The sequence below is a fragment of the Anser cygnoides genome, chromosome 9, assembly GCF_040182565.1.
Source record: "Anser cygnoides isolate HZ-2024a breed goose chromosome 9, Taihu_goose_T2T_genome, whole genome shotgun sequence".
NCBI classification, from domain to species: Eukaryota; Metazoa; Chordata; class Aves; order Anseriformes; family Anatidae; genus Anser; species Anser cygnoides.
In genome coordinates this window covers 16,928,473-16,952,996 of record NC_089881.1, presented here as the reverse complement: position 1 = coordinate 16,952,996, position 24,524 = coordinate 16,928,473, and the positions used below count along the sequence as shown (strand labels likewise).

The window sequence follows — 24,524 nt, the reverse complement described above, 5'->3', positions numbered from 1 at the left end:
TTAGTTTCTAACGTTACCGTTTCCACAGCACCGGGAAGCAGCCCCGAGCCCCGGGGGGCCGCGGGGGGCCCGGCAGCACCGAGGGCGGGCTGGGACAGCGGGCCGGGAGAAGTCTCTCCGCCGCTAACGCCACAACGGCTAAAAATACCGCGGGGCTATTGTCGCCAGCAACAAAGCGCCTGGCGTATTTTTAGCGTTATCTCCACCGCCATCGGCTCTGCCGCCCTCCCGGGAAGCGCCGTGCCCGCTCCACCCGGGCGCTGCCCTCCGCGCAGCCCCCGTGCCTCGGTTTCCCTCCCGACACACCGCGCCGTGCCCCTTCCCGCTGCTGCCACCCCACAGGCGGCGTGGGGGCCGCCACTCGTGTCGCCTATGGGTCCGCGGCACCCGGGGACGGGTGGTCCCAGTGTAACAGCTCCAGTCCAGCTCTGGGAGCTTGGAAGCGGGGAGCAGAGACCGGGTGCGATGAGCTGGCCCCGTGCCACTGAGCGACAGTCCCCCCTGTGCCACCGGGGTGGCGGGGGGGACCTGTGTCCCGTGCTGTCCCTTTTCGTAGCCGATGACCCAGCACCCATGCTTCCCCTGCAGGATTCGGGGGGGCAGCCTGGCCCCCAACCCACCAGCCCCCCCCCCGGCCCTCCTCCTCCTCTCCCTCCTGCAGACGAAGGCTCTCCGTGCTGCGACATAGCTCGCCGTGGGTGAAACGAGCTGGCACGGTCTCAGCGCGGCGGCCGGGTGGCCAGGGAGGGCTGTGCCAGCCTGCGCGGGCTCCGCCAGGGGCCGGGGCTGTCCAAACGCCAGGGTAACGCTGGATTTGTGCAGATTTCCCTGGCGGAACGAGAGGCAGGGAGGTTTAACTTACCTTTTCCCTGCCAGAGCAGCTTGGCGTGCCGTGCGGCGGCGCAGCGATTCGCTCCCCGCCACGGAGAGGGCTGATCGGAGCGGGTGGTCCGCAGCGGCTCGGGGGCAAGGACGGGGCTGTGACTTTTTGCCAGGTGGGGGGCACAGCCGAGGCAACGAGCCGGGCTGGTCGGGCTTGGCTTTCACAGTAAAACCCTAAAGTGGGGCTTCCGTGGGCCCCCGCTGCAATCCCTTCCCAAAAAGCCGCCTGCACCCCACGGCTTGTGCAGGAAGCTCGGTGCCGGGGTACCTGCTGCTCCCCAAACCTCGGGACAGTCCCAGTGTGTCCCTTACCGTGCTCCAGGACACCCTCCTGGTTTTGGGGTGGCTCCGCTCCCCTCTCCCCTGCCCCATGCTCCCTTGCCATCCGACCCTGCTCTCAGCTTGGGGTCCTGCTTGGGGTCCCACCGGACCCAGGACAGAGCAACCTCGCCCCCCTGCACTGATTGGGGGGGGGGGGGTGGTTGCAAGGGGAAAGGGGGTGAACCCCCCTTTTTTACAGGGACCCCCCCGTTCCCCAGGGTGGGACCGATGGGGCTGCGTCTGATGGGGACCAAAGCGGAATCCGTGCTGGGGGGGGGGGAACCTACAGGGGACAGCTGGGGCCACCCAGCCAGCAGCACCTCTGGGTGCAGGGGTTTGAGGGCGGGCAGCAGGAAGGGATGCGATAAACCCCGGTGCGTGCACGGGGAGACAGCACCCACGGGAGAAAAACGGGGGGGGGGGGGAGCAGACCTTACAGAGCGGAGATTTGGGGTTGGGAGGGGGGAGAATTTCGGGGGGGGGGGGGTAGGGGTGAGACCACAACATCCCGGATCGCAGCAGGGTTTGGGTTTTTTTTTTGGGGGGGGGGGTGTGGGGGGCTCGGCATCCTCCTCCATCCCCCGTCCCCCCGGGGCAGCGGGGCGGGGAGCACGGAGCTTCCCCCCCCCCCCGGCCGGGCCCGGCGGTGGCTGCCCGGGGGCAGCGGGAGGGGAGGAGCGGAGAGCGGCGGCCCCGGCACCGGGCGGCTCCGGGACGGCGGCGGCGGCGGCTCCGGGCCCCCGGGGGCTCCGGGGCAGGGCAGCGGCTCCGGAGGCAGCAGGCAAGTGGGTTTTGGGGGTGCAGCCGGGCAGGGGGTCGTTTTTTTTTCCCCCCTCCCTTTCCCCCCCCCCCCCCCCCGCCAGCCCACGCCGCCGCCGGAGGGATTTGCCGGGCTGGGGGTGAATTCCCAAGGGGGATTTTTTTGTTTTTTTTTGGGAAGGGGGGGGGGGTGCGTGAAACCCTCTGGTGGGGAGGGGGCCGGGATTTGCAAAGAACAAAGGATTTGGAGGGGGGGGGGGGATGGAAAAATACCGGCGGCTGCAAAGCGGGCTGGGGGCGTCAGAGGGTTGGGGGTGTCGGGGCACCATGCCCGGAGCGTCCCGGTGTGATGGGGGCTCTGTAGGGCACAGGGGGGCACCCACCCCCGTGGGTGAAGGTGAGGGGGTTTCGTCCCCCCCCCCATAGGGTTGGGGGATGCAGGATTTGGGGTGCGGAGCACCCAGAGTGTGGGCACGGGGGTGCTGCGCGGGGGGCTCTGCACCGGGTGGTTTTAGGGGCGCTTGGGCTCGTAAAGGAAAGCAGGAAGGGGGGCAGCGAGTGGCCAAGGGGGGGGCGGATGGGCGACTCCTGGGGCTGGCGTTGCTTTGTGCCGCTGGCAGAAGTGTGGGGTTTTGCCGGTAATTTCTGTACCCCAATGCCCTGGCTGTGAACCGGGAACGGGGGCACTGGGGGTGGGGGGGGGGAGCGGGCTGCGCTGCGCAGGCACCGAGGGACACGCGGGGAGGGGGGGGAACGTTCCCGGGATCTGGGCTGCGCAACCGTTTGAGCCTGGCGAGTGGAGATACCGACCGCACTGCTGAACCAGCTGAGGTTTGTGGGGCCGCGGCCCCCCGGCAGCCCTTCCTGCCGCAACGGGGTGGGTGGGAGCCCGCGGGGCTAACGGGGCTGCGTGCCGGGGCTGGCCGCCACACTACGGGTCCCGGCGTGCTCCGCGCGCCCGTGCCGCAGCGCCCGCGGTGCCTCGTCCAGGCACGGCGCGGCTTCGTCCTCGTCCTGATCCCGGCAGCTGGCGGGTGGCGCGGTGAGGGGTTGGGGACGGAGGGGAGAGGCCACGTTTTGGCTTTGCCACGAGGAGCAGATCGGCCCGGGCATCTGCGGGAGGAGGTGGGAATGCAGGCTGGGAGCGCGTGCCGCACGCTTTGCCCCCGTGGCTCCCAGCGCCACGTGGCCCCGGCCCCCAGCGAAGGGAACGGGCACCCTGGGCATTGCCCAGTCGATCCGGGTCGACCTGTGCCTGCAGCAGCCGTCCCTTGGGTCCTCCCTCTATTACCACTGTAGGGTTGGCCAGCGCTGCATGCTCCTACAGACGTCCTCTCCTGCCCGAGCATCTGCCCCGCTGCCGTCCCCAGGCTCTCCCCTCCCCTGGCACGCTGCCCCGGTACGCGGGGACGCCGGCTCCTCTCCCACCCCCCTGCTCCTCACGGCTCGCACGTGCAAGCCAGACGCTGCCGCTGCGCTTTGCCACCAACACCCCTGAGCCCCTCGTGCTGTTTTTTTTTACCCCCTTTTGCCCTAAAAATGCTGGCACCACCACCGGCGGCTCCCCCCACCCTGCTCCTGCGCCCGCCGGGTGGGTGGCATCAGCTCGCCCTTGGGTGGGGGGAGCGGCGGGGCAGGGCGGGAGACGAGGGCTCCGGATAAAGCCGGGCCTATTTTTGTACTGCAAAGTAATTACCGGAGCCTTTCCAATCCTTAATCTGCTGAGAGCAGCCCGGCGCGATTGGATCCCTCCCGGAGCCTGGCGACAATTCTCCTGTCACACGTCTCCTGCGTCAGAGCCCCGCCAACGCCCACTGCTGGCCTCACACCGGGATCCATGTGCCGCCGAGCTGCCGGCCCATCTGCCCCGCTGGCAGCCCCGGGAGCGGGGACGGGGACCCCGTTGGGGGCCCCGGTTTGGGGCTGGGAGCGGGGTCTCGCCTCGTGCCCTCGGCCGCCTTGCCCAGCCGCCTCGGGCATCCCTGTCCGCGCAGCAGGATTTGGGCTCCAGCCCCGTGAAACCACGTCCATACGGCACGTTCTCCCTCGGGCTGCCCCCAGGGGCCCTGGCCAAGTTGCCACCCGTGTGGTCCCCTCGCCATCCCCGGCCATCTCCGCTTCCCGTGGGCACGTTTGGGGTCCCCGGGGCCCCTCTCCAGCCGCATGAGGGGCGGCGCTGGCTGTCGGTGCCAAGCCTGGGCTGGCGCCGTTCCCGGCCTCTCCCCGTCCTGTCACCGTGCCACGGGCTTGCTGAAGAACCTGTTCCATTGCTCTGGCCACGGAGGAGGAAATTACGGGCGGCGTTTGCGGCAGCACCTTTCATCCCGCGGATGGGGGAACGCTTTTACCCCTGCCTGCGCGCAGCCGGCTCCGGGGAGAGGTTTTGGGGGGGGGCATTCGGGACCCCGTGGAGTTCGCAAAACCCTTGCTGAATATTTGGGATCAGCCTCCTCCCCGCCCATCCCAGCGCACGGCAGCGCACCCGTCGGCGTGCCACGAGCAGCCCCCAAAATGGAGCCGATGCAGGACTTGGGGGTGTCCCCAGGTGCCCCCGGCAGCGTCCCTGCCCCTGTTTGGCAGGGACCGTTTGGGTTGGGAAGCATCTGCCGGCGCTGGAGCCGATGGCCATAAAAGGCCCTGAAACGGAGGGGCCGGGCGGGATCATCAGGGACGTGGGAATGAGGGGCTGGAGAGCGGCCCTGCAGCGCGGAGCGGGTCGGGGCGCTGGCACACGGTGTCCCCTGGCCTTCCCCCGCTGCCCGGGGGGCACGTTTTGGGGTCAGCATCGCCTCCCACGCAGGGCTGGGGGGGGGATAAAGCTGCCCCTTCATTCGGGCACCTGGGCGGCGGGGGCAGCGAGGGGCGAGCAGCGGGTTCCCCCCCCCCCCACCCCAGCCCCACCGCCTGGCTCCAGACAATGGCCACCCTTTATCGGGATTTTCCGCTCCCAGCCCCGTCCCCGCCACCCAGCTGGTGACATTTTACCACCTCCACACTCACGTGGGGATTCAAAGGGCACAGACGCACCGCGAAACCACGGAGCACAGCCGTCCTCCCCTCCTGACCCCCCCACGGGGACGGGGACGGGATGCCCGCACCGGGAACCTCCCTCTGGGGCTGTTTCGACCCTTTTGGCTGCTGGGGCCCCGTTATCCTCCTCCTTTTCCCTGCCTTCAGCCCCTTGGGGACCCTCTTGGGTCCGTCCCCTGGCTCAGTGGGGCTCGGACACCCCCTGGATGACCGGAGGCAGCGCGGGGACCTTGTCCAGGCTGGGGACACTTGGCCTTTTGGGGACGGAGCCGTGCGGGTGGTTCCCACCCCGGCCCCATGGGCACCCGGCTGTCAGAGCAGTGCCACCCCCAGCTCCTTGGGGACACGTGGTGGCCTCCGTCCCTCCGTAGAGGTCCCGGGGTCCGTCTCTTGTCCCCCTCCTGCCACCTCCCAGACCTCCAAGGGGTTTCCCTCAGCAGCCCGAAAGTTCCCCCGTTACCTCCGCGGGGACTTTGGGAACGCGTCCCATAAACAGGCGGCCGGGAGGGACGTGAAGGCGGGGGGGGGGGTCCGCACCCTGCCCCTATCGCCGTGCACGTCGCCCCGCAGGTGGTATTTGGGGCTGGCGGTGGGGACGGAGCTGTGGCTCCCCCCCAGACACCGCTCAGGACCACGCCGGGTGGGCAGGATGCCCCCGGCAGCCCCGTCCCGCTGCCAAATAGCCGGCAGCTGCCTCGGGTACAGCACGAGTGCTATCTAGCGGCGGGTCCCACGGGGACACGGGGGTCCACGGGGGACACGTTTTGGCCCAAGGGGCCAGAGGGTTATTTGGGGTGGGGAGGGGGGGCACAGGGTGCACAAGCCGCTCTCTGGGGCCTCGCTTGGGGTTTGGGGGGGGACAGCCGGGGGTCTGATATATGGGGTGCAGGGGCCAGTGGTGTTTGCTAGGGCGGGGGGTGCTGGTTTTGGGGGTGCAGGGGACACACATCGGGGGGATGCAGGGGGTGCACATCAGATTGGGGGTCCCCACGTCACGGTGCCCCCCACGGGCCCTGTCCCCAGGGCCTGGGTGGGACCGCCTGGTGCTGGGGGGTGGTTAAAAGGGTGCAGAGCACCCCCCCCCATAATCCCCCCCCCTATAATCCCCCCCCCCCGACCCCATTTTCTCACCCAGCCCCCCTGCGGTTGGCTGGCACGGGGCTGACGTCACTAAAATATGCAGATTTATGCGCGTTAACCCTTTCCTTGCCGGGGAGAGAGGGGGGTGGTTCGGGGGTTGGGGTCCCCCGCGGGGGGGTGGGGGGGTGGCCCCGGAACCCCCCCCCATGGGCTCCCCCCCCCCCAGCCTGAGGGTTGCCATGGGAACCGGAGGGCTTCTGATGTCACGGGGAGGTTGCTACGCGACGGGCCCCGCGTGATGTCACTGTCACCATGGCGACAGCACGGGGGGGATTTGGGCCCCCCCCCGGGGATGGGGCCGGGGATGGGGGGGGGGGGGGGGGGGCGGCCACTCACAGCCCCCCGGGGGGACGGGCACCCGTGGGACCTCTCCCAAGGGGACCGCAAACGCTTCTCATTAAAACAGCGGGGAAAAATTCCCAAAAACCATTTTTTTTTTCTTTTTTTGGCACAGTCTGAGTTATTATTTTTAGAAGCGCCGACGGCCCAGCCGCCTGTTTTTGCAATGTGCTGTGGGTCCCGGGGAAATGTGTGGCCCTATGACGGGGTGGGGAATGGGGGGGGGGGGGCTCCCCGACGTGGGGGGCAGCTGGGGACAGAGGGGGACAAGGGACAAGCACCGGGGGAATGGAGCAGGGGGGCAAGGGGCTGGTGGCCCCTCGGTGCCATGTCCCTGTCCCCACTGGTGGCACGGGGACCGTCGTGGGAATGTTGGACCCCCCCAGACCGCTGTGGAGCCCAGCAAGAGGAGCTCCCCAGCCTCGGGGCCAAAGCAGCGTCCATCCCACCGGCCCAGGTGAGCACAGTTTGGGTTTTACCCGCACAGGTGATAAAAGGGATGCCTGGGAGCCTCCAGGGGGTGGCAGCTCTGGGGTCCCAGGGTGTGTAGGGGGCTGAGGAGGCTGCTGGTGTGGAGCACGAGGATTTGGATGGAGGAGTCGTCGGCCAAACTCAAGGTTTGTGACCTTGTGGGGTGACAGGGAGGCTGGGAAGATAAAGGGGCTTGGGGAGGGTGACTCGGACACCCCTACAAGGAGCAAGCGGTGGTGCGCAGGGTGATGGGATGAAGGACAAGGAGCAGCTTTTGGACCCCTTCCTCCTTTTCCACAGCCTCCAGAGCAGCCCAGCCAGCACCCCAAACGCTCCCCACAACCTGGGGACACCGCTCCGGCTCCTGGTGCCGCCGTGCGGGCAGGCGACGCGTCCCCAGAGCCGCTGTCCCCGCACCCCGCAGCCTCCCCCGGGGCAGCGCTGCTCCGCCGGCCCCTCGCTGTGCCCGGCGGGGCGCTCCTGTCCCCGTGTCCCCAAAACCCTGCTCGTCCCCTTTGCTCGCCTCCCCTGCTCTGTGGGCAGGGGGGGGCCAGGCCGGAGCTCCCAGGCGTTTCCACCAGAGGGAGCCCAAATGTCACCAAATCCGCCCGGCCACGGGCGCCCATCATCGTGGCGTCGGGGCGCCGGGCTGTGGGTGGCCACATGGGGACTGTCACCCCTCTGTCACCCCTCCGTGGGGTTTTGCCATCAGAAAAAAACCCCTTCCAGCTGCCCCAAACCCTGTTCTGCCACATGGCCGGGGAGAAAACCCATGTGTGCTCCCCACCTCGTGCCTGGAGCATCCCCAGATTTCCTCGCTGGTTTTTGGGTTTCTCCGAACCCAAATCTCCACCCGGCACTGGTAAGGAAGGAGCAGCTCCCCTCTAGACACCCGGTAAAGGATGTCCTCGGTTTCAATTAACACGGATGCGAAGCACCAGAAAGGGGAGGTTGGAAACGGTGCTCCTGGTGCTCCCCTGGCACCTCCCCGGGGAGCAGGGTGCAAACAACCCGCCAGATGGGAGCCGGAGAAGAAATCTCGCCGGCGACGCTGCGTGGTGCCAGAGGAAAATCTCTCACGTTCGCCGAGAATTTGCTCGTTTATTTAAAGCCTGTCATTAGCGGCAGCCACACGGGGTGGGATTCGCAGAAGTCCCGTGTGAATCGGGTGCCTGGTTTGGGAGATGTGTCTGAACCACCACGAACTGCCGTGGGCGCGAAAACCCCAGTGGATGGTGAGGTCCCAGCCCCTCGCCTGCACCCGGGAGATTTTTTGGCACATCAGAGGCTCGGAGAGCCAGGGGTAGGTGGGATCTGGGCCGAATTCGGGCAGGCGGCACCCGGCTCTGCTGCCAGAGCAACCTGGCACGGCCGGGAGAGGAAATCCCAGCCAGCTCCAGCCTTTAATCCCGCCTGCCCGGGGGAGCGGCCGCAAGTGCCCCGTGCGGGGACTTTGGGGCACAGAAAGCAACTGGATGCCAAGATGCTCCTGGCAGGGCACCGAGCTGGGCTGGGCTTGCCCCCAGCCCCTTCCCGCTGGTCCCAGCGGTGCTGGAAGCAGGGAGTAACGTGCCCCGGGTCTTGTGGCAGGCTTCCTGCAGCCCCGTGGCACCCTCAGGCCAGATGGGGTGGGGAAAGGTGCCTGCCTGCCCAGGTGACACCTCGAGGAGGGAAAAGGGGAGAAAAGAGGAATTTCCTTAGGACCGCAGCAGCAGGCAGGGACACGGAGGGAAACTGAGGCACAGGAGGGTGGACTGATAGGATGCCTTCTCTCCCCCACTTCACAAACTTCATTCCTTCAGCCTGCAGAAGCTGGGCCCAGCCATCGCCCCCCCGGTCTGTAGGGGATCCTATGGGACCGGTTGGATCTGATCCGCCCGCGACATGACGTGGGTTTGGGCTTATCCTTAGTGCTCGCAGGTGGGATGCTTCATTATTCATGCTGGGTTCTCCGAGTGTGGAAATCAGGCTGAGAGCCTCTCATCTCTATCCACTTAGAGAGAATTACCATCCCTAATCTTCTTCCGTCCCTCGGCTGTCCCCAGGGCTCAGCTAAGGACCGGGAGGCTGCCTGGTGCCTTGCTGCGGTGCCCCAGGGGTGGGTTTCATCCCGACCCGCGTGGCTCCACGCAGCTTGTCAGTGCCCGCGTTCCCCCTCTTGCCCCACTCCCAGCACTCCTGCCGCAATTAAGCTGCGGCTCAGCCCCACGCTTCGTCGCTCAGCCCCTCCTGTGCCACCCCGGCTGTGATCCCTGCGCGGTCGGTGGCGACACACGGGAGGTGCGGGCGACACCTTCTCTCTGTGCCGTGTCCTGTGTGGTCGTGGCCAAGGGGCAGGCGGGTTGCACGGGGAGGAGGACCAAGGGGCTGGGGACCATTTTCATTCGTGCTAAAGTTGCTGCACTGGCATCCCTGGGAGCTTGTGTGTGCCTTCCCTTTGGATTCTCTTGGGGTGAAGCACAATTTTTTTGCTGGAAAAAATAAGTGTGTACATGTGTCCCACTTTTTTTCCTTTTTTTTTTTTCCAGCTGGAAACTGGATGCAGAGCAAGCCTGGAAAAGTCCAGCCCTGAGCTTTATCAGTGCCTGAAGAGCGCTCAGAAGGAAAACCCATCCCACAACCTGGAGCGGAGCACGGCACTTGCATGGAGAAGATGCAAGGGGAGCTTCTTGTCCCACGCCTGGTGGTCAAGCTCTGTGGCTGCATGAGAAGGGCTTTGAAAGTGCCAGGCAGTGCATGGGGACGTGGCAGCACCACCCGCAAGCTGGGTGTGGAGGTGCTGGGGTCTCACCGGGTCCCCAAACCCGGCTTTGCTGGGGGATCAGCCCCTTACCCCCAGCACCGAGGTCTGCACGTGGTGGAAATGCTGGGATGTGCTGGGACAGTTTGGGCGGCAGGGGGACCAACCGGTCAGTGGGACCTCTCCACAACCCACACACCTCTCCCCACCTGCCCTCTTACCCCGTCCATCCTTCCCAAAATCCAGCAAAGGAGCCAGCAACCAGAAGGCTGCCAGCCATCAAAAAATAAAGCAGCAGGCACCGAGCAAAACCACGGGGCCATTAACACAGCAATCAAATCCACCTCTGGGGGTGACACCGTGCACTTTTTGCAAACTCCATCTTTGCATCCCCGTGCCCCTGCCCCTCAGCCTGGCCGTGTGCTGGAGCCTGGGTGCACTGAGCATCTCCTGACCCGTCTACAAACAACATCAGGGCACACATGGCCCCGCCGTGGGCTGCTCTTCCTCCAGCCTCTGCCTCCATTTGCTGTGTCTCGGTGTTGTTGTTGTCGCGGGTGGTTCTTTATGGCTGGTGGGGCTGATCTTGACTCGGAGAGTGAGTCATTACGTGGCAAATGGGATCCAATCACGGAGATATTATTTCCTTGCCCGGTGTTCTTTGCAAATGAGATTTTGCAGAACTTGAGCGTGTTGGTTTGTTGGTTTTTTTTTTTCCCTTCCAGCCAAAAGCCTCTTCCCAGTCCCATTTAAATGGCTGCGAATTGGGTGCTGCCGAGAGGCGATGCACGGGGAGGGAATGAATATTTACCACGGGCCTCGCTGGGTAGGAGAGCTAATAAACGTCCCGGCAATCAATCCGGCAGCCCCAGCCGGCACCTTAAATCAACTCGTGAATGCAAAGTGGCTCCGAACCCAGGGCTGGGGAGAGAGGCCGTCCCCACGCTGTGCCATTTATTTATCTGCTTTTGATGACTCACAGAGGAGGTTTGAGAAGGAATAAATAGAGCCCATAAACTGTCTCCCTGATGCTTGGGAAGGCGCCCTGGATCTGTGCTCCGTTTCGACGTGCCCCAGAGAAGGTCCTGCTGCAGCCGAGGTGACCCCGAGCTCCTTATGGCTTGGGCAGGGAATTTCCAGCTGCTGGGATGCTCCGGCTGCCCCCAGCCCTGTCCCTGCCCATGGCTGAGAGCATCCCTGGGCAGCTCGGCCTGATGGAGGCCTGCGAGAGCCCGGTGCTCCTGCCAGGTGGAAAAGCACTTTGTCTGTGCCGGCCCTGATTAGCAAAATTATGGTTGCCATGGAGCCCCAATTCCTGCTCCGAGAGCGCCTGCCTCCCCCGGCCCCCCAGCAGACCTGAGCGGAGGCCGGTTCTGCCGTCCCCCGGAAGGCTGGTTACTTTTATCCCAGAGAACATCCAAATGGCCCTATTATTTATTTCCCTTCTCCTTTCGGCCCGGTTTGGGGGGGAAAAAAAAAAAAAAAAAAAGAAGAAATGCCCTCTCCCTGTGATTTCTCAGAGGGAAAGGGGAGATGCTGGGAGGGGGCTGAGTGCTGACCCCACATCCCACAGGGATGCAGCTGGGTGCCCCAGGGGAGCGAGGGCACCTTTCCTACACACCTCAGCTCATATATAGGCGTCTGTGCCCTGGAAAGGCTCCCGGCATGGTACGACCGGCTCAGAAAAGATGGGCACAGCCACTGCACACCCCCTGCAGCGATTGTAGGGGCCGAGGTGTCACGGGTAAAGGTGGACCCTGCAGCCAGGACCTTGCTCAGGGGCGATGCCCTGCGCGCGGGCTGCCCGTCCTCATCCTCACACTGCAATGAGGATGCACGGCCGGGGCTGGCACCCGCTGCAGGGCATCACAGAGGGCACAGGTGACTGCCCGTGTCTCGGTTTCCCCTCCCAGACACCGGCACCACCCCGGGGCTTGCTGCCTTCCTGTGCTCGGGAGCAGAAGGCGTTAATTAAAAGCTCGAAGCCCTGTGGCAGGCAGGGGAAGAGACACGGGGAGCGGGGCGCTCGGTAAAAGGCAGCGCTGATCTTCCCTGCAATTACCATGAGTGATGCACCCTTGAAAGGAGCCGAGAGTGGATGCAGGCGGTTATTAGGGCTGCAGCTCTCCAGCTTCAAAGGCGCTGTTTGGCCTCTCCTTCGGCCTCTTAATTCCCCCGAGGATGCCGCGGGCAGCGCGAGCCTCGCTCAGCCTCTGGGTGCCAGCCTTTACCGGCACCTCGAGGGCTCAGCGGTCACAGCGACAACCTCGGCTGCCCTTGGACAGCTCACAGAGAAGGATGGGTGCACACAGGGAGGGAGACCGTGGCGAGGAAGATTTGGGGGGTGGGCGCACGCAGGGGGTTCCCCTGAATTGCTGCTCGCTGCCGAAATTCCCAGCCCAGCAGAGCTCGGGCTGCAGCGAGGAGTGGGCTTGGGTGCCAAGGCAAACCAGGCAGGGTTAATATAATAAAGTGCCTGATAAAGGGAAGAGGCTGGCGGGTCGTGCTCCGGCGTGCAGCTCGCCCTTTTTAAGTGGCAAGGAGCAGAAAGAATTGGGGAGCGACGTGCAGTCGCTGGGAGCCACGAACCCTTCCCAAAAGAGACGTGGCTGCAGAGAGGTTTCCAGGAATGCCTCCTCCCCGCTGCGCCCTCGCTGCGGCACAGTCTGCTCCTGCCCCGGCACGGATCCGTCCCTGGCTCGGGCATCCCCGGGGGAAAAAAAAGCAGCCTTGTGGCAGCAGCCGGGAACAGGGACAGAAACCTGTGCCCATCAGCTGCTGCTTCTGGCAGCTCCCTGGCTCCGCCACCCACCCCAACATCTGCTGAGGCTCTGCCAGCAGCGCCCGGCTGCTGTCCCTCTGCCCTGTCCCTGCTGTCACCAGCGCCGTGCCGTGGCACAGCCTGTCCCCTGCCCCGCCGAGGACAACATTTCTCTGCCCTCCCCACTCCCGTGGCTGCGGGCAGAGCCTCCTCTCTCCCGACCCAGCCACGACTTCCAGCTCGGTGGATTTTTCCCCTGCGTAACGCCTTGTTTGCGCCCGTTCACCCTCCAGCCCTTTGGCTGCAGCAACTCTGCCGAGGGAGACGACTTGCCAGGGAATGTCACTTCTCAGCGCTGGCCCCGTCCTGCCCTCTGCGTGTTTGCTCTGCCGATTCCCCTCTGTTCGCAGCCTGTTTGCTGCCAGGAGCGGCACAAGGCCAGCGCAGGGCCACCAAGCCATCCCCTGCTGCCTTTGCCCTTTCATCCCTCTCCTGCTCCAAAATTTCTCCAGGCAGAAGCGCCGTGCCCAGCTGCAGACCCGCACACGCAGCCCTTCGGGCTGGCACCAGCGAGCAGTGCCACGGCAATGGTGTCATCGGTGTCCCCGCAGCCTTCCTCCCCCCCTCGTCACCGTCACCCGGTGGGGACAGAGCTGGGCACGGCTCCACGGCTCCAGCCTGCAGGGCACCCTCGAGGCTTCCAGGGCCTTTGTGTCCCAAAACTGGGGAGGAAAAATATCTGGCTTCATGGGGAGCAGTGGAGCCCCCCCATCTCCGGACCCCCTCCCCGTGTCCTCCTGAGTTCCTAAAGGTGGGGACAAGGGGACAGGGGAGGCTCCGTCCTCTGCAGTAAGGGGATGGAGGCGGGTGGGAGGGAGGGGGGTCTGGGGGGCAACGGGGAGATGGGAACTGGGCGTCCCAGCGGAGCCACTGGGCAGGATCTGGGCTGGGAGGTGAGAGCGGGCGCCCAGCTGCTCCTCGGGCTGAAACTGGGTTAAAAAATAATAATAATAATTAATAACAAATAATAATTATGTGTTCCAGGAGAGAGAGGGGCTCTGTGGGGTGATGGCAGAGAGGGGACAGGCAGCCTGCCATGGTGTGTGGGGACACGGGAATGTGTGGGGTTGCGTGCGGGCTGTCTGTCTGTATGTCTGTGTGTCTGCCTGCAGAGCAGGGTTGCTGCCCTGCAACGCAGGAGGGTGGGCGAGGGGGGAGTGATCAGCACAGAGAACAAGCAGCACAGTCAGACAGACAGCCAGACAGCCAGACAGCAGGAGGGAGCAGCTCCCTTGCACCCAGGTGGGAAAGGAGCCTCCTGCCCCGCAGCGGCTGCCGGGGATGAGCCGGTGGGCGCACATCGGATGGACAGGAGCCCCCCCGGCTCCGGCTGCCCCATCCCCAGCCAAGTCCGACCAACTCGGCGCTGCCCTGGCCCCCGCACCGCCGGCAGAGCAGCGGGGCCGATCGATGCCTTGCTCACCACGGAGGCCACGTAAATGGCACATCACCGCGTTGCGAAGGCTGCCGGTGGGGATGGAGACGGCCGCGCTGCCCTCCCCGGGGACTCTCTCGAGTCAATGGAGTTTATTACTTTAACGTATTTCCTCTCTCCTCCTGAAGAGCATCTTCGCCGCCGTGCCGCTCTGCCAGCGAGGATCCGGCCCCCGGCGGAGGCAGGGGCTCGGCACCGAGGTTGGCTCACACGGCGCTGGGAGAGGAAGCCCCCGACGCTCCCCCGGGAGCCTCTCCGCTGACGGAGGAGGGAGGCAGCCGTGGGTAAGGGCAGCCGCTTTCTCCGAGGGGAGAGCAGAGGCAGGATTTCTCCAGCCTGCCTCTTAAGGCAGCGACGTCTCCATCCCCTCCCTCGCTCCCTCCCCGCCCGACCGTCCGGCGTAAGGGTGCTGGGACCTCGTCCTTCGGCTGGAGCTTCCCGACCAGACGTAAGTCCTTTCTGGGGAGGGAGAGGGATTTTCCCCTCGGCTGTTTTACGGTTGCCCTCTGCACAGCCAGGGGAGTAGGAGCCGGGAATCGATGCGCGGCGTGGCTCGGGGATGGATTTGGGGCCAGCTTTGGGGTCGTATCCTGCTCTGCTGCGGAGCAGGGAGAGGGGATGGCCCCCCCCCCCCGCCCCCCCGAGGTGTCCCCACAGATGAGGCAAAGGGGCTGCAGTGGGTCGGGGAGCCGCCAGCGGTGTCTGCAGATGGGAAATGGGACAAGGGGAGGTGGGAACCCTGAAGGCAGGTTTTGGGGAGATTTTGGGGTGGTTTCCCAGAGGAAGGACTTTGGCTGGGGCAGGCTGCGGGTGCTGAGCTGTGGTGACCAGCAGAGTCTTGGCACCCTGCTGCTGACGGGGGGAGAGGGGCAGAGGGCTCGGGAGCGACAAAGGATTTGGGAAACCATCCTGCCAGCCACCCCATTTCTCCACAGCCATGAATCCCTACATCAACTGCTCTGGCCCCGAGCTCCCCCTGCCCCAGCGAGACTTTCCCGCAGAGCCCCTCAGCCCAGGTCTCTGCAACAGGACTCACCCGGACGCCTTGTTTGACCCCAAGGACGCCAACCTGACGGAGGAGCAGCTGCGGGATAAGTACCTGGGGCCCCGGCGGTCCAGCTTCTTCGTCCCCGTCTGCGTCGTCTACCTGCTGATCTTCGCCGTGGGGGCGGTGGGCAACACGCTGACCTGCATCGTCATCCTCCGGCACCGCTTCATGAGGACGCCCACCAACTACTACCTGTTCAGCCTGGCCGTGTCCGACCTGCTGGTGCTGCTGCTGGGGATGCCGCTGGAGCTGTATGACATGTGGAGCAACTACCCCTTCCTGCTGGGCGCCAGCGGCTGCTACTTCAAGACGCTGCTCTTCGAGGCCGTCTGCTTCGCCTCCATCCTCAACGTCACGGCCCTGAGCGTCGAGCGCTACATCGCCGTGGTGCACCCGCTCAAGGCCAAGTACGTGGTGACCAGGAACCACGCCAAGAGGGTGATCGTCGCCATCTGGCTCGTGGCGGTCGTCTGCTCCATCCCCAACACCAGCCTCCACGGGCTGCGGCCTCTCTACGTGCCCGGCCGGGGCCGCGTGCCCGACTCGGAGATCTGCACCCTGGTGAAGCCGCGCTTGACCTACAACCTCATCATCCAGATCACCACCATCGTCTTCTTCTTCCTGCCCATGGGGACCATCAGCGTCCTCTACCTGCTCATCGGCCTGCAGCTCAAGAAGGAGAAGATGCTGGAGGCCTTGGGGGCCAAGTCCAGCGGCGACAGCGACTGCCGCGGCGTCCGGGGGCAGAAGAAGGTGAAGAGGAGGCAGGTCACGAAGATGCTGTGTGAGTCCGAGCCTGGGGACGGGCAGAGCCAGCAGGTGTGTTAGGAGGGTGCTGGGGGGAAACTGAGGCACGGCTGGTGCAGGGCTGCTGAGGCTGGGTCATCCCAGAGGAGGGGTCCGGGAGTGGTGTGGGGGGTGTCGGGGCAAATGCAGAGCTGGTGGATGGGGTCCCGTGGTGGGGATTGCTCGTGCTGGCTCCCTCCTGACCACGAGACCTCCCCTCATCCAGGAGAGCACCAGGTGAGAAAGGGGAAGGAGCAAGGCTGGGATGTGGGGACCTTCCCCTTCTTCCCCCAGCCCAGAGTCCTGTGTCCCACAGCCTCGGGGTGCCGTGGTGGCCTCCTGCGCTGCCCCATCCCATGGTGATGAGGCTCCGACCCCAGGCTGGACCACAGCAACCCCCTGTCCCACGGCTGTGTGCCCTTCTTCCTTCCCTGTCCCCATCCCCAGCAGTCCCTGGCCGCCTCCCCAGCAGCAGGGCTGGCTGCCCGTGGGCAGCCGTCCCCCCCCGGCACGCTGACCTCCGCGTGCTCCCGGCCCCATGACGGCACGCCGTGGCGAGCTGCCCAGCCCAGTCCATCAGCGGGGCCGGGGCTGCTTCTCTGCCACAGCCCCGACAAGCAGAAACTGCTCAGGACAGGGAGGGGACGAAGGGGGAACCCGTCCCCACGTGCCACGGAGATGCAGCATGGCACGGGTTTGGCAGGGCTGAGGACACCAGGACCACGCGGTGGTCACCCCCTTTCCTCCTCACCAGCGGGGCTGGGGTGTAAAAAAAGCAGAGAGGACAAGGAGAGAGGGCAAACAGCTCTCGCTCCTTGGACTCGGCCAGCAGCAGGGTGCCTTTTGCCACAGATTAGGCCAAAACGGGGCAGGACGGCACCTGAGGTGCCTCCCCCATGGGATGTGGCCAGAACTAGCGGCTTGAGGCTGCGCTTCTCGCTCCCACGTCCCCTCGTCCATCCAAACCTTCTCCTCAGGTCCCTTTGGCAGAAAAGGGGTGGTGGTGGTGGTGGTGGTGGTGAGCCTTGTCCCCCCCCTAACACCACCCTCCTGCTCCCCGCAGTCGTGCTGGTGGTGGTGTTCGGGATCTGCTGGGCCCCCTTCCACACCGACCGCCTCGTCTGGAGCTTCGTCTCCACCTGGACCAGCCGCATGCTCCACATGTTCCAGTACGTCCACATCATTTCGGGCGTCTTCTTCTACCTGAGCTCGGCCGCCAACCCCATCCTCTACAACCTGATGTCCACCCGCTTCCGCGAGATGTTCAAGGAGGTGATGTGCCACCCGGGCCACCGCCCACCGGGCTCGCGCAAGTACTCGCCCAGCGTCACCCACGCCACCACCCGCAGCACCGAGTGCGAGCCCGTGCCCGGCGCCAACGGGCTGCCCCTGTCCGACGGCGAGGAGTACGAGATGGAGGAGATGGAGGGGGGGCAGGCGGCCACGCACGCAACGTCCCTCTGCTGAGGAGCTGGCGGGGATGCGGGGGGACGGGGACACCCTGGCACCCACCTGGGCGATGGAGGGGGGAGATGGGGAGAGCCCGCCTTTTGGTTTTGTCCCGCTGGGACGCGGGGTGCTCGTCTCAGGATGGTTTTCTTGGCAGCTTCGGGGTGGTGGTGGCCGTCCCTCGCCATGCTATGCACAGGTTGCGTTGCACCCTCTCAGTAGCCAAGGCCAGGGCACCCCGCGTGGTGCAGGGACAGCTGGCTGCTTCCCCAGGGCCACGCCAGCGATCCCCCAAACTTCCCCATCCCTCCACGGCTCAAGCATGAGCCTGTGTGTGCCCATGGGCTGGGGACCCCCCAGAGATGCTCGCACCCACTAGGTCAGGAGAGGTTTGCAATGGATGGAGCAGAGAAAACCTCTGTGGGTGCCCCGCTCTGCTCCCTGTGATGCACACCTGGCGCCTGGCCTGCCTCCCTGCCTCCCTCCTCTTCCTCAGCCACCACAGCCCCGCTGCCGTGCAGAGCAGTGGGGACAACCTCATCCCTGCCCTGCATGAGCTGATCCTCACCCAGGAATTAAAATTCCCTTGATTTGTGCCCTAGCTGCATCCCCCAGGACCCAGCTCTGCTCCCAGCACCCTGCCCTCTTCCCACAGGGGGACAGCCACCGGGACGTGCACCGATCCTGCTCGCCGCGACGCGCGGGGCCGCCGGCAGCCCGCTGCCTGCGGGGCGGTGATGATCGATCCGTCCCCAGCCACACGGCTCGGGAAATGTCACAAAATGCCACGGAGGGCGGGAGGGCTGGCCGCACTCCCCCCGGGCTGGAGGGGCTGATCGATTCGCTGCCTGGGATCGATGCCGCCGGCTTCCTGGAGCGCACCAGGTCCTCCCGAGGGATGAGATAGCCGGGCTCTGAAACAGGCTGGGATGTTTCCCATAGGACTTTTCCAGTCCCGGTTGCCCCCTGGCCAGGATTTGGGCTTGCAGAATCCTTCCTGCCCCACATCATCCTAGCCTCAGCCTGGGGTCAGTGCAGCCAGGTCCCTTCTGAGCTCCCCGTCCCCACTGGATCCCTTCAGGGTCCAGTTGTGCACTGTAGGGTGAGGATGCATGCAGGGCTACAGCAACCTTTACATTTCGGGGTCATCCCAGCTGCTCTCCAGAAGATGTCAACGTGGCAAAGCGCATCGATCTCCTGTTTTCCTCCTCCTCTGTCTCCCATTGCTCCCAGTCCCAGGCAGCCATGAGGGTGGAGGTGACGGATGCCTCCTTGATGGCTGTTAATGTCCCATGCAGGCACCTCCCTGGCTGGAAACCTCCAGGGAATGGCTTTTTAATAGGCATAGCGTAAACGATAGCGTTTTATTGCGCAGCCTGCGCAGAGCTTCGGGTCCCTCGCGCCCTGGGTCAGTGCACCGGGCTCTCAGGTCACGTCCCCAGCTGTCCCCTGACACAGCCAATGCTCCCGATGTCCCCTCCGTCCCTCCTTGGCCACCCCGAATTTGCTCTTTGAGATGCAGGGGGCGAAGTTGCTGGTGAGGCTCCGGCGTGGTGGTGCCTGTCCGGTGGGGATGCTGGGGGCTGCTTTGTTTTTGGATCGCCTCGGGAAGCATCCTTGCAAAGCCGCGGCTGTGGCATCACCTGGGTGGAGATCTGAGGGCAAACCTTGCCCCTTTGGCTGCTATGGGACAGCACACGGGGACGACCCTAAGCCCCCGTGCATCACTTGTGGCCCTGGGGAACCTTCCCAGCCGCGTGCCGGGGGCTCAGCCAAATGCTTACGCCTGGCTCAAAAATAGGTGGCTGGTGACTGAGCGCTTCTGCCTCATTTCCCAAAAGTACGCTTAGGGAAAGGACTCCTTGTCCCGCCGAGGGGAGAGCGGCTTGCAGGAGAGGAGAGGAGCTGCTCCCTGGCTGCAAATCCCACTGGATAAATCAGAGGATTACTCCTGCCAGGGGATGTGTACAGGCGGTGAGTTGAAGCCTGGGTTGTTGGGGAGCTGCTGATGTTCAGGCAGGGCTCGGCGCTGCTGCTGAGGTCGAACGATGGGGCTGGGGGGTTGTGGGCTGTGCAGGGACCCCCACAGCTCCCACCCATGTGGTCGGTCGGGGATCAGCCATCCTTTGGGGCAGGATGGCCATGGTGGATGGAGGGTCCCCAGAAAGTCACCTGGAGTTGTCACCAGGTGATATTTCAGGACATCACCGAGCCTGGGAGGGACGGAGCAGAGGGACACAGTGGGGACAGGGGCTGGGGGAGCGAGTGGCTGCTGGTGGATGGGTTTGTTCCAGGTCTTTGCTCTGAGCTGGGGAATTCATCCCTGTCCCTGCAATTCGGGGAACGCATCTCTGACCCTGCAATTTGGGGAACTCTGTCCCTGCAATTCGGGGCACATGTCCGGCTCAGGCCCCACACCGCTCCTCTCCAAACGCTTCGTTTCCAAAGAGACGCTTCCCAAAAGTTGTCATCCATCCTCCGAGATTTACAGCAGCCCCTTTCCAGCAGCCGGATCCCGCTGAAGCACCCACCGGCCCCAAACCCTCTCCAGGCAGGCCCTTGCGCAGCGGCACAGCGAATCTGTGCCTCTGCCGGCGCCCCGCCGCAGCCACCTCCCGCCCCGGGCCACGCAGCATCCCCAGCGGCGCTTCCAGTAACAAGATTTATCACCTTTACTTGGGGATTAAAAAGCAATCAATCCGTGAGGCTGCCCCAGCCTTGTAAGGCCTTTTTTTTTTTTTTTTGTGCTGTGGCAGTTTGCAACAGGCACGTTGTGTGTTTTTTTTTTTTTTTCCTTTCCTCGATGGAGCCAAAGCCGGTTTTACAGCGATTGTCTCGCGTGTTTGGAGCCGTGATGGATGGCGCTGGGAGCGCCAGCAGAATCTTCACCGCCCCTCCTCAAAAGCCAAGGGAAGGGTTGTTTTTCCCTTCCTTCGCAGAGCCGGAGTGGGAGAAAGCTCAAGGGGAGAGAGTTTGCAAAGCCCTCACGTGGCCGCCAGCGGGGCCGTGCCCGCCTGGGCTGGGGCTCTGCAAGTGGCACAGGAACCAGGAAAGCGTAAATGTCAGAGATGTGCTCGATGTGAGCTTCGCATTGAGATTTAGGCTGCTTTTTTTACCAGTATTTCAATTATTCCTTTTATGCTGGAATGCTGGCGGAGGTGAAAAATAACACCCCGCGCCACAGCGTGCATGACAGGCGGCACAAACACAGGCATGGGGACAAATGGAGAGACAGGAGCTGTATGTGGGACGTGGTTCTGCTCCTCGGGGACTTCTGTGAGCTGAGAGTTTCCATTTCTATCCCCCCATATTCCTCGGTGCCAAAGGGAGGCAAAATCCCATTTGTTATCCAAGGATCCCTGCCCGAACCCCCCAGTCCCCACGGCAGGGTGATGGGACACACGGACTGCGACGTGAAACCTCCTCGGCACGGTGACCTTCCCCCAGCCCAGCAGCAGCGTGCAGGGACAATTTCAGGGGACATTTGGCCCATTAAGGCCACCAAACACCGAGCAGGGGTCACCGTGGTGTCCCACGCCTGTTCCCATCGCGACACGCGGAGCGCAGGGTTGGTTAATAAAGATGAGAGAGACGACATCCCGGGAGCCTGCGTGGTGCTTGATTTGGTTCACGGGGATACTTCGGCTGAGAAATGAAAGCGATGGGTAATTAGCACGGGCTGGTGTTAATTAGCCCAAACCCTGGGCCCCCTGCTCCCGTTGGACATCTCCCGCTGCCCTGCCACCCAGCCCGGGCCCCAAAGCCCCCCCTCCGACCCTGCACACCAAGCCCCCCAGCACTTGGCTTGTTTTAATTCCTTTTTTTTTTTTTAATTTCTCTTCCGGTGCTCGGAACAGCTGGGACCAATTTGCCGCTGCTGTCACCAGAAAGAAATCAAGTTAGCAACAAGAAAGTCCCCGTAATTTGGGAGACCCGGCAAGCCATGCGGCCGCACTGATGAGCAGCGAGGGAGGTGCTGGTGGGGCCCTATCCTGCCCTCCCACACCTACACCCCCATCCCAGGAGCCCTTTGGCTACCCCAGGCTCAAGCTGCCATTCTCCACGTGCCGCCTTGTATTTTTTCTACAGTCCAGGCCCCTTTATTTAAGAGCCGTTTGCTCTTCCTGGCGGTTTCAGCTGGTTTCTGCTCTGGTTAAAGAGAAATCTCTGGCTCCCTCCAGCTCTCCAGTTGTCCAACCTCCTCCTGGATCCGGCCCCAAACCTCTCTGCTGGGGTTGATTTAAACAACCAGCTTGCACAGATGGAAAAGCAAATGGCTCGAGCTGGGTTCCCTTTCTGTTTTTCTGCAGCAGTCCCGGCTCGCAGGCAGCGAGTCCATCTGGCAGCACGCGCTGCACCAAGGCAGCGTCGGGGGAGCTGTGGTGCCCCTGGGGGGGCCGGCCCCAGGACGGGGCACGGAGGATGGGAGCCGTACGGGTGTGAATTTTGGATTTTTCGCCCTGAGTGTCACCTGTTTCCACTGGTCGTGGTAGAAACCCACCCCTCCTTGCAGCTCACGTTCATCAGATGGGTATTTTATGGGCATCTTTGAGAGGTCTCTGCTCCCGCGTCCTGTTTCCTCGCCCCACGAGCTCAGCATCCCACTGGCACCACGGATCTGGGGCAGACCAGGGCCTCTGGCCAGAGCTTGTGTAATTTTATTTTGTACACATGGGTTGGAAGAGGCTTGGGTTAGTGGTGAGACACCCTGCGTGCTGTTTATGTTTTTCTCCAAAAAACTGCTCAGGACAGCTTTGGGGAGTTCCAGCCCAGCTCAGGGGGGGGTGAGGATGGGATCCCAACACCCGGCTCTTCTGCCCCAGCGATGCTTTTGCTGCCAAAGCCTGGCTGCACTCGCTTCAGGATTTCGGAGGAGGATCTCAAACAATAGGACAGACCGGCCAAGCAATCTGGTATCCTTTAAATCCAGCGCCCGGGGGGACCCTGAGCTTCTCCAAGCTGCAGGGACGGCACGTGGCCGAGCCTCCCCCCACGGCCCTGCTCTGCCGAGGGGATTCCTTCAGCCACGGCAGCTCTATGCCCATGGGGACCTCTCCTGTGCCGTGACACCGAAATTCCCAGCTTGCCCCAGTAAAGCCATTTTCGTCAGCCTGGGCACTCACGGGTGCGGCGTGGCCGACAGGCGCTTGCTGCTTTCTGCATCCTCCGGCCCTTCCAGCACATCCTTTACCATGCAGAGGGTTACGGTGGGGGCTAAACCCACTACGGTTCGCTTTTTTTTTGACAGTTTTCAAGCTCCTGGGAGCCTGGGGTGAATTTCTGCCCACCTGTATGGCCACATCCCAGAGACTCAGAGCCGAGGGGTGCTGAGACCTGAAAAGCCACGCAACCACCCCACCGTCAGAGCCTTGTCAGGAAATGCACCTTGCTCCTAACATCCCAAGAAACCTTTAGAGAGGTTTTCATATACATACGTACCGATATAGGTATTTATTTAAAATTAACCCAGTCTCAGAAAGGGTTTTCTGGAGGAAATACAGCACCCCTAGGTCTCCATCCAGGGATGCAGGCACCAGGAGCGCTGCGTGCGGCTCCTCGCCCCGGCTCAGCGCCCTGCTTTGGCTGTTCCTGAACAGCTGGAGGCATCTCCTAGGGTCTCCCAGGGGAAAGGAAGGAGAGCACCTTCCCTTCTCTTTCTTTCCAGGCTCTTTAGAGTGAATAAATAAACACATACATATATTCATACGTACATACATATATATATAGTTTAAATAGCTCAGTTTCAAGCCATAAATCAAGTCTTTGGGAGAAATGTAACTTCACGAGGCTAAATCTAGCCATAAGCAGTCCTAGGAGGTTATTTATCCCGCTCAGCCTACCTGTGAAAAAAAAAAATGCTTTTCCAAGCGACAGCACACCCAGGGAGCCCATTGTCCTAGACAAGGCAGAAAGTGACAACTGGATGTAAATTATATTAATGGACCCTTTATTGGACAGATGCTAGATGATTGGACTATGGCATGGGACAGAGAAGGTAATGAAGGCAAATGGTGCATAGCCACCAGAGGAACAAATCAAATAAGGGCCTGACAGCGTGCTCTGCACTTGTTTGCTCGGAGAAAATGGCAAATGCTGCCGGCCTCTGGGCTGGAGGCTGCTCTGTCTCCGCTTCTCCCCGGGCAGAGGGTGCTAACGTGGGTGCTCAGCCGGGAACCGTGCACCACCACCGCCTTCCGCGGTGAGCAAATGCCCTCTGCTGCCTGGCCCAGCACCCGCTTGGCCGTACTTTAATGCGTTAATCCCAGGCTCTGCACCACGTGCATTCACTAACTCGGGTCCTAAGGCTTTTGGCTGCGAGCTCCCGGCCCCTGTATCCACCACATTCCTCGACAGCAGCTCATGCCCCTTTCTCGCCACGATAGAAGCGATTATTAATGCATTAGCGTTGGGCTGCTGAACCCTAATGTCTTCGTAGTCAATAGCATGAGGCATTTAATTACCCAGCAGGATGAATCAGTGTGCTGCTTTGTTTGTTCTACAATTAAAAACGGGCAGGGGAGGCGCGGCGCAACCCTCAGCCTGCTTCGAGCTTCCCCTGCCCTTCGGTGCACGGGGAGAGGAGCTGGTAGCTCAGTGGGGCGGGCAGGAGAGGACATTTCCTGGAGAAAGCACAGCTCTCAGGACATCACGGTGACACCCTCACCTGGCTTCATGCGACCAGGTTTTGGGAGGATGCTCCCCGCTCGCCACGGTTGGCCTGGTTTCCGTCTTAGCACGCACCCAGTGCACGTCCTGCTTGTTTCAGCCCCGCTCGGCGCCCTCGCAGGGCTTTTTCCAGGGCTGCCCTTGCTCTGGGGCTGAGCGGAGCCAGGAAGGTTCACGCCTGCCCCAGGGGCTGCGGGTGCTTGCTGGAGGTGGCAGGCAGCGTCGTGCTGTCAGCTGTCCCCAAGGGGTGTCCCTCGTGCTCAGCAGCAGCGTTTTTGGGGAGCCAGGAGGGAGCAGGGGCAGCCCCACGGGCTCCCACTGGGGGCTCCCAGCCTGTTGCCACCACCTCGTGGAAACCCCGCGGCCAGGCTTAGGCTGGGGACAGCCGCTGCCATGCTGCAGCATGCTGAGGTGGCCCCCCCATGGGCTCCTGCCTCGCGTGGCTTTTGGGGGGGACACGTTTGTCCCCCCGATGCATGTCTCTGCTGTGCCAGAGGCTGCGTGTCCTCTGCAAGCCCCTCCCGGGGTCCCCATTAAACCACCTAGACCCCTTTTAACTCTGCAGTCAGACCAGAGCTCCCAAGGCACAGCCACACAACAGCAACAGGGAGCCACAGAAGCACCTAAAATACTTTTA

General features: G+C 63.4%; 1 protein-coding gene across 1 annotated transcript; it reads left to right on the top strand.

Moving 5' to 3' along the window:
• The first annotated feature begins 14,251 nt into the window (after positions 1 to 14,251).
• NMUR1 (neuromedin U receptor 1) lies at positions 14,252 to 20,999 on the top strand. Its single transcript, XM_013194992.3, has 3 exons — positions 14,252 to 14,386; positions 14,874 to 15,770; positions 16,836 to 20,999. Exons 2-3 carry the CDS (start codon positions 14,876 to 14,878, stop codon positions 17,237 to 17,239), a joined length of 1,299 nt encoding a protein of 432 aa, XP_013050446.2. The 5' UTR covers positions 14,252 to 14,386; positions 14,874 to 14,875; the 3' UTR covers positions 17,240 to 20,999.
• Positions 21,000 to 24,524: the final 3,525 nt, after the last annotated feature.

Excerpts from the sequence above, each read along its gene's own strand:
- NMUR1 (XM_013194992.3), top strand. The coding sequence starts at position 14,876 with ATGAATCCCTACATCAACTGCTCTGGCCCCGAGCTCCCCCTGCCCCAG. Across the intron at positions 15,771-16,835 it reads GCAGGTCACGAAGATGCTGT|TCGTGCTGGTGGTGGTGTTC; the intron begins GTGAGTCCGAGC and ends TGCTCCCCGCAG.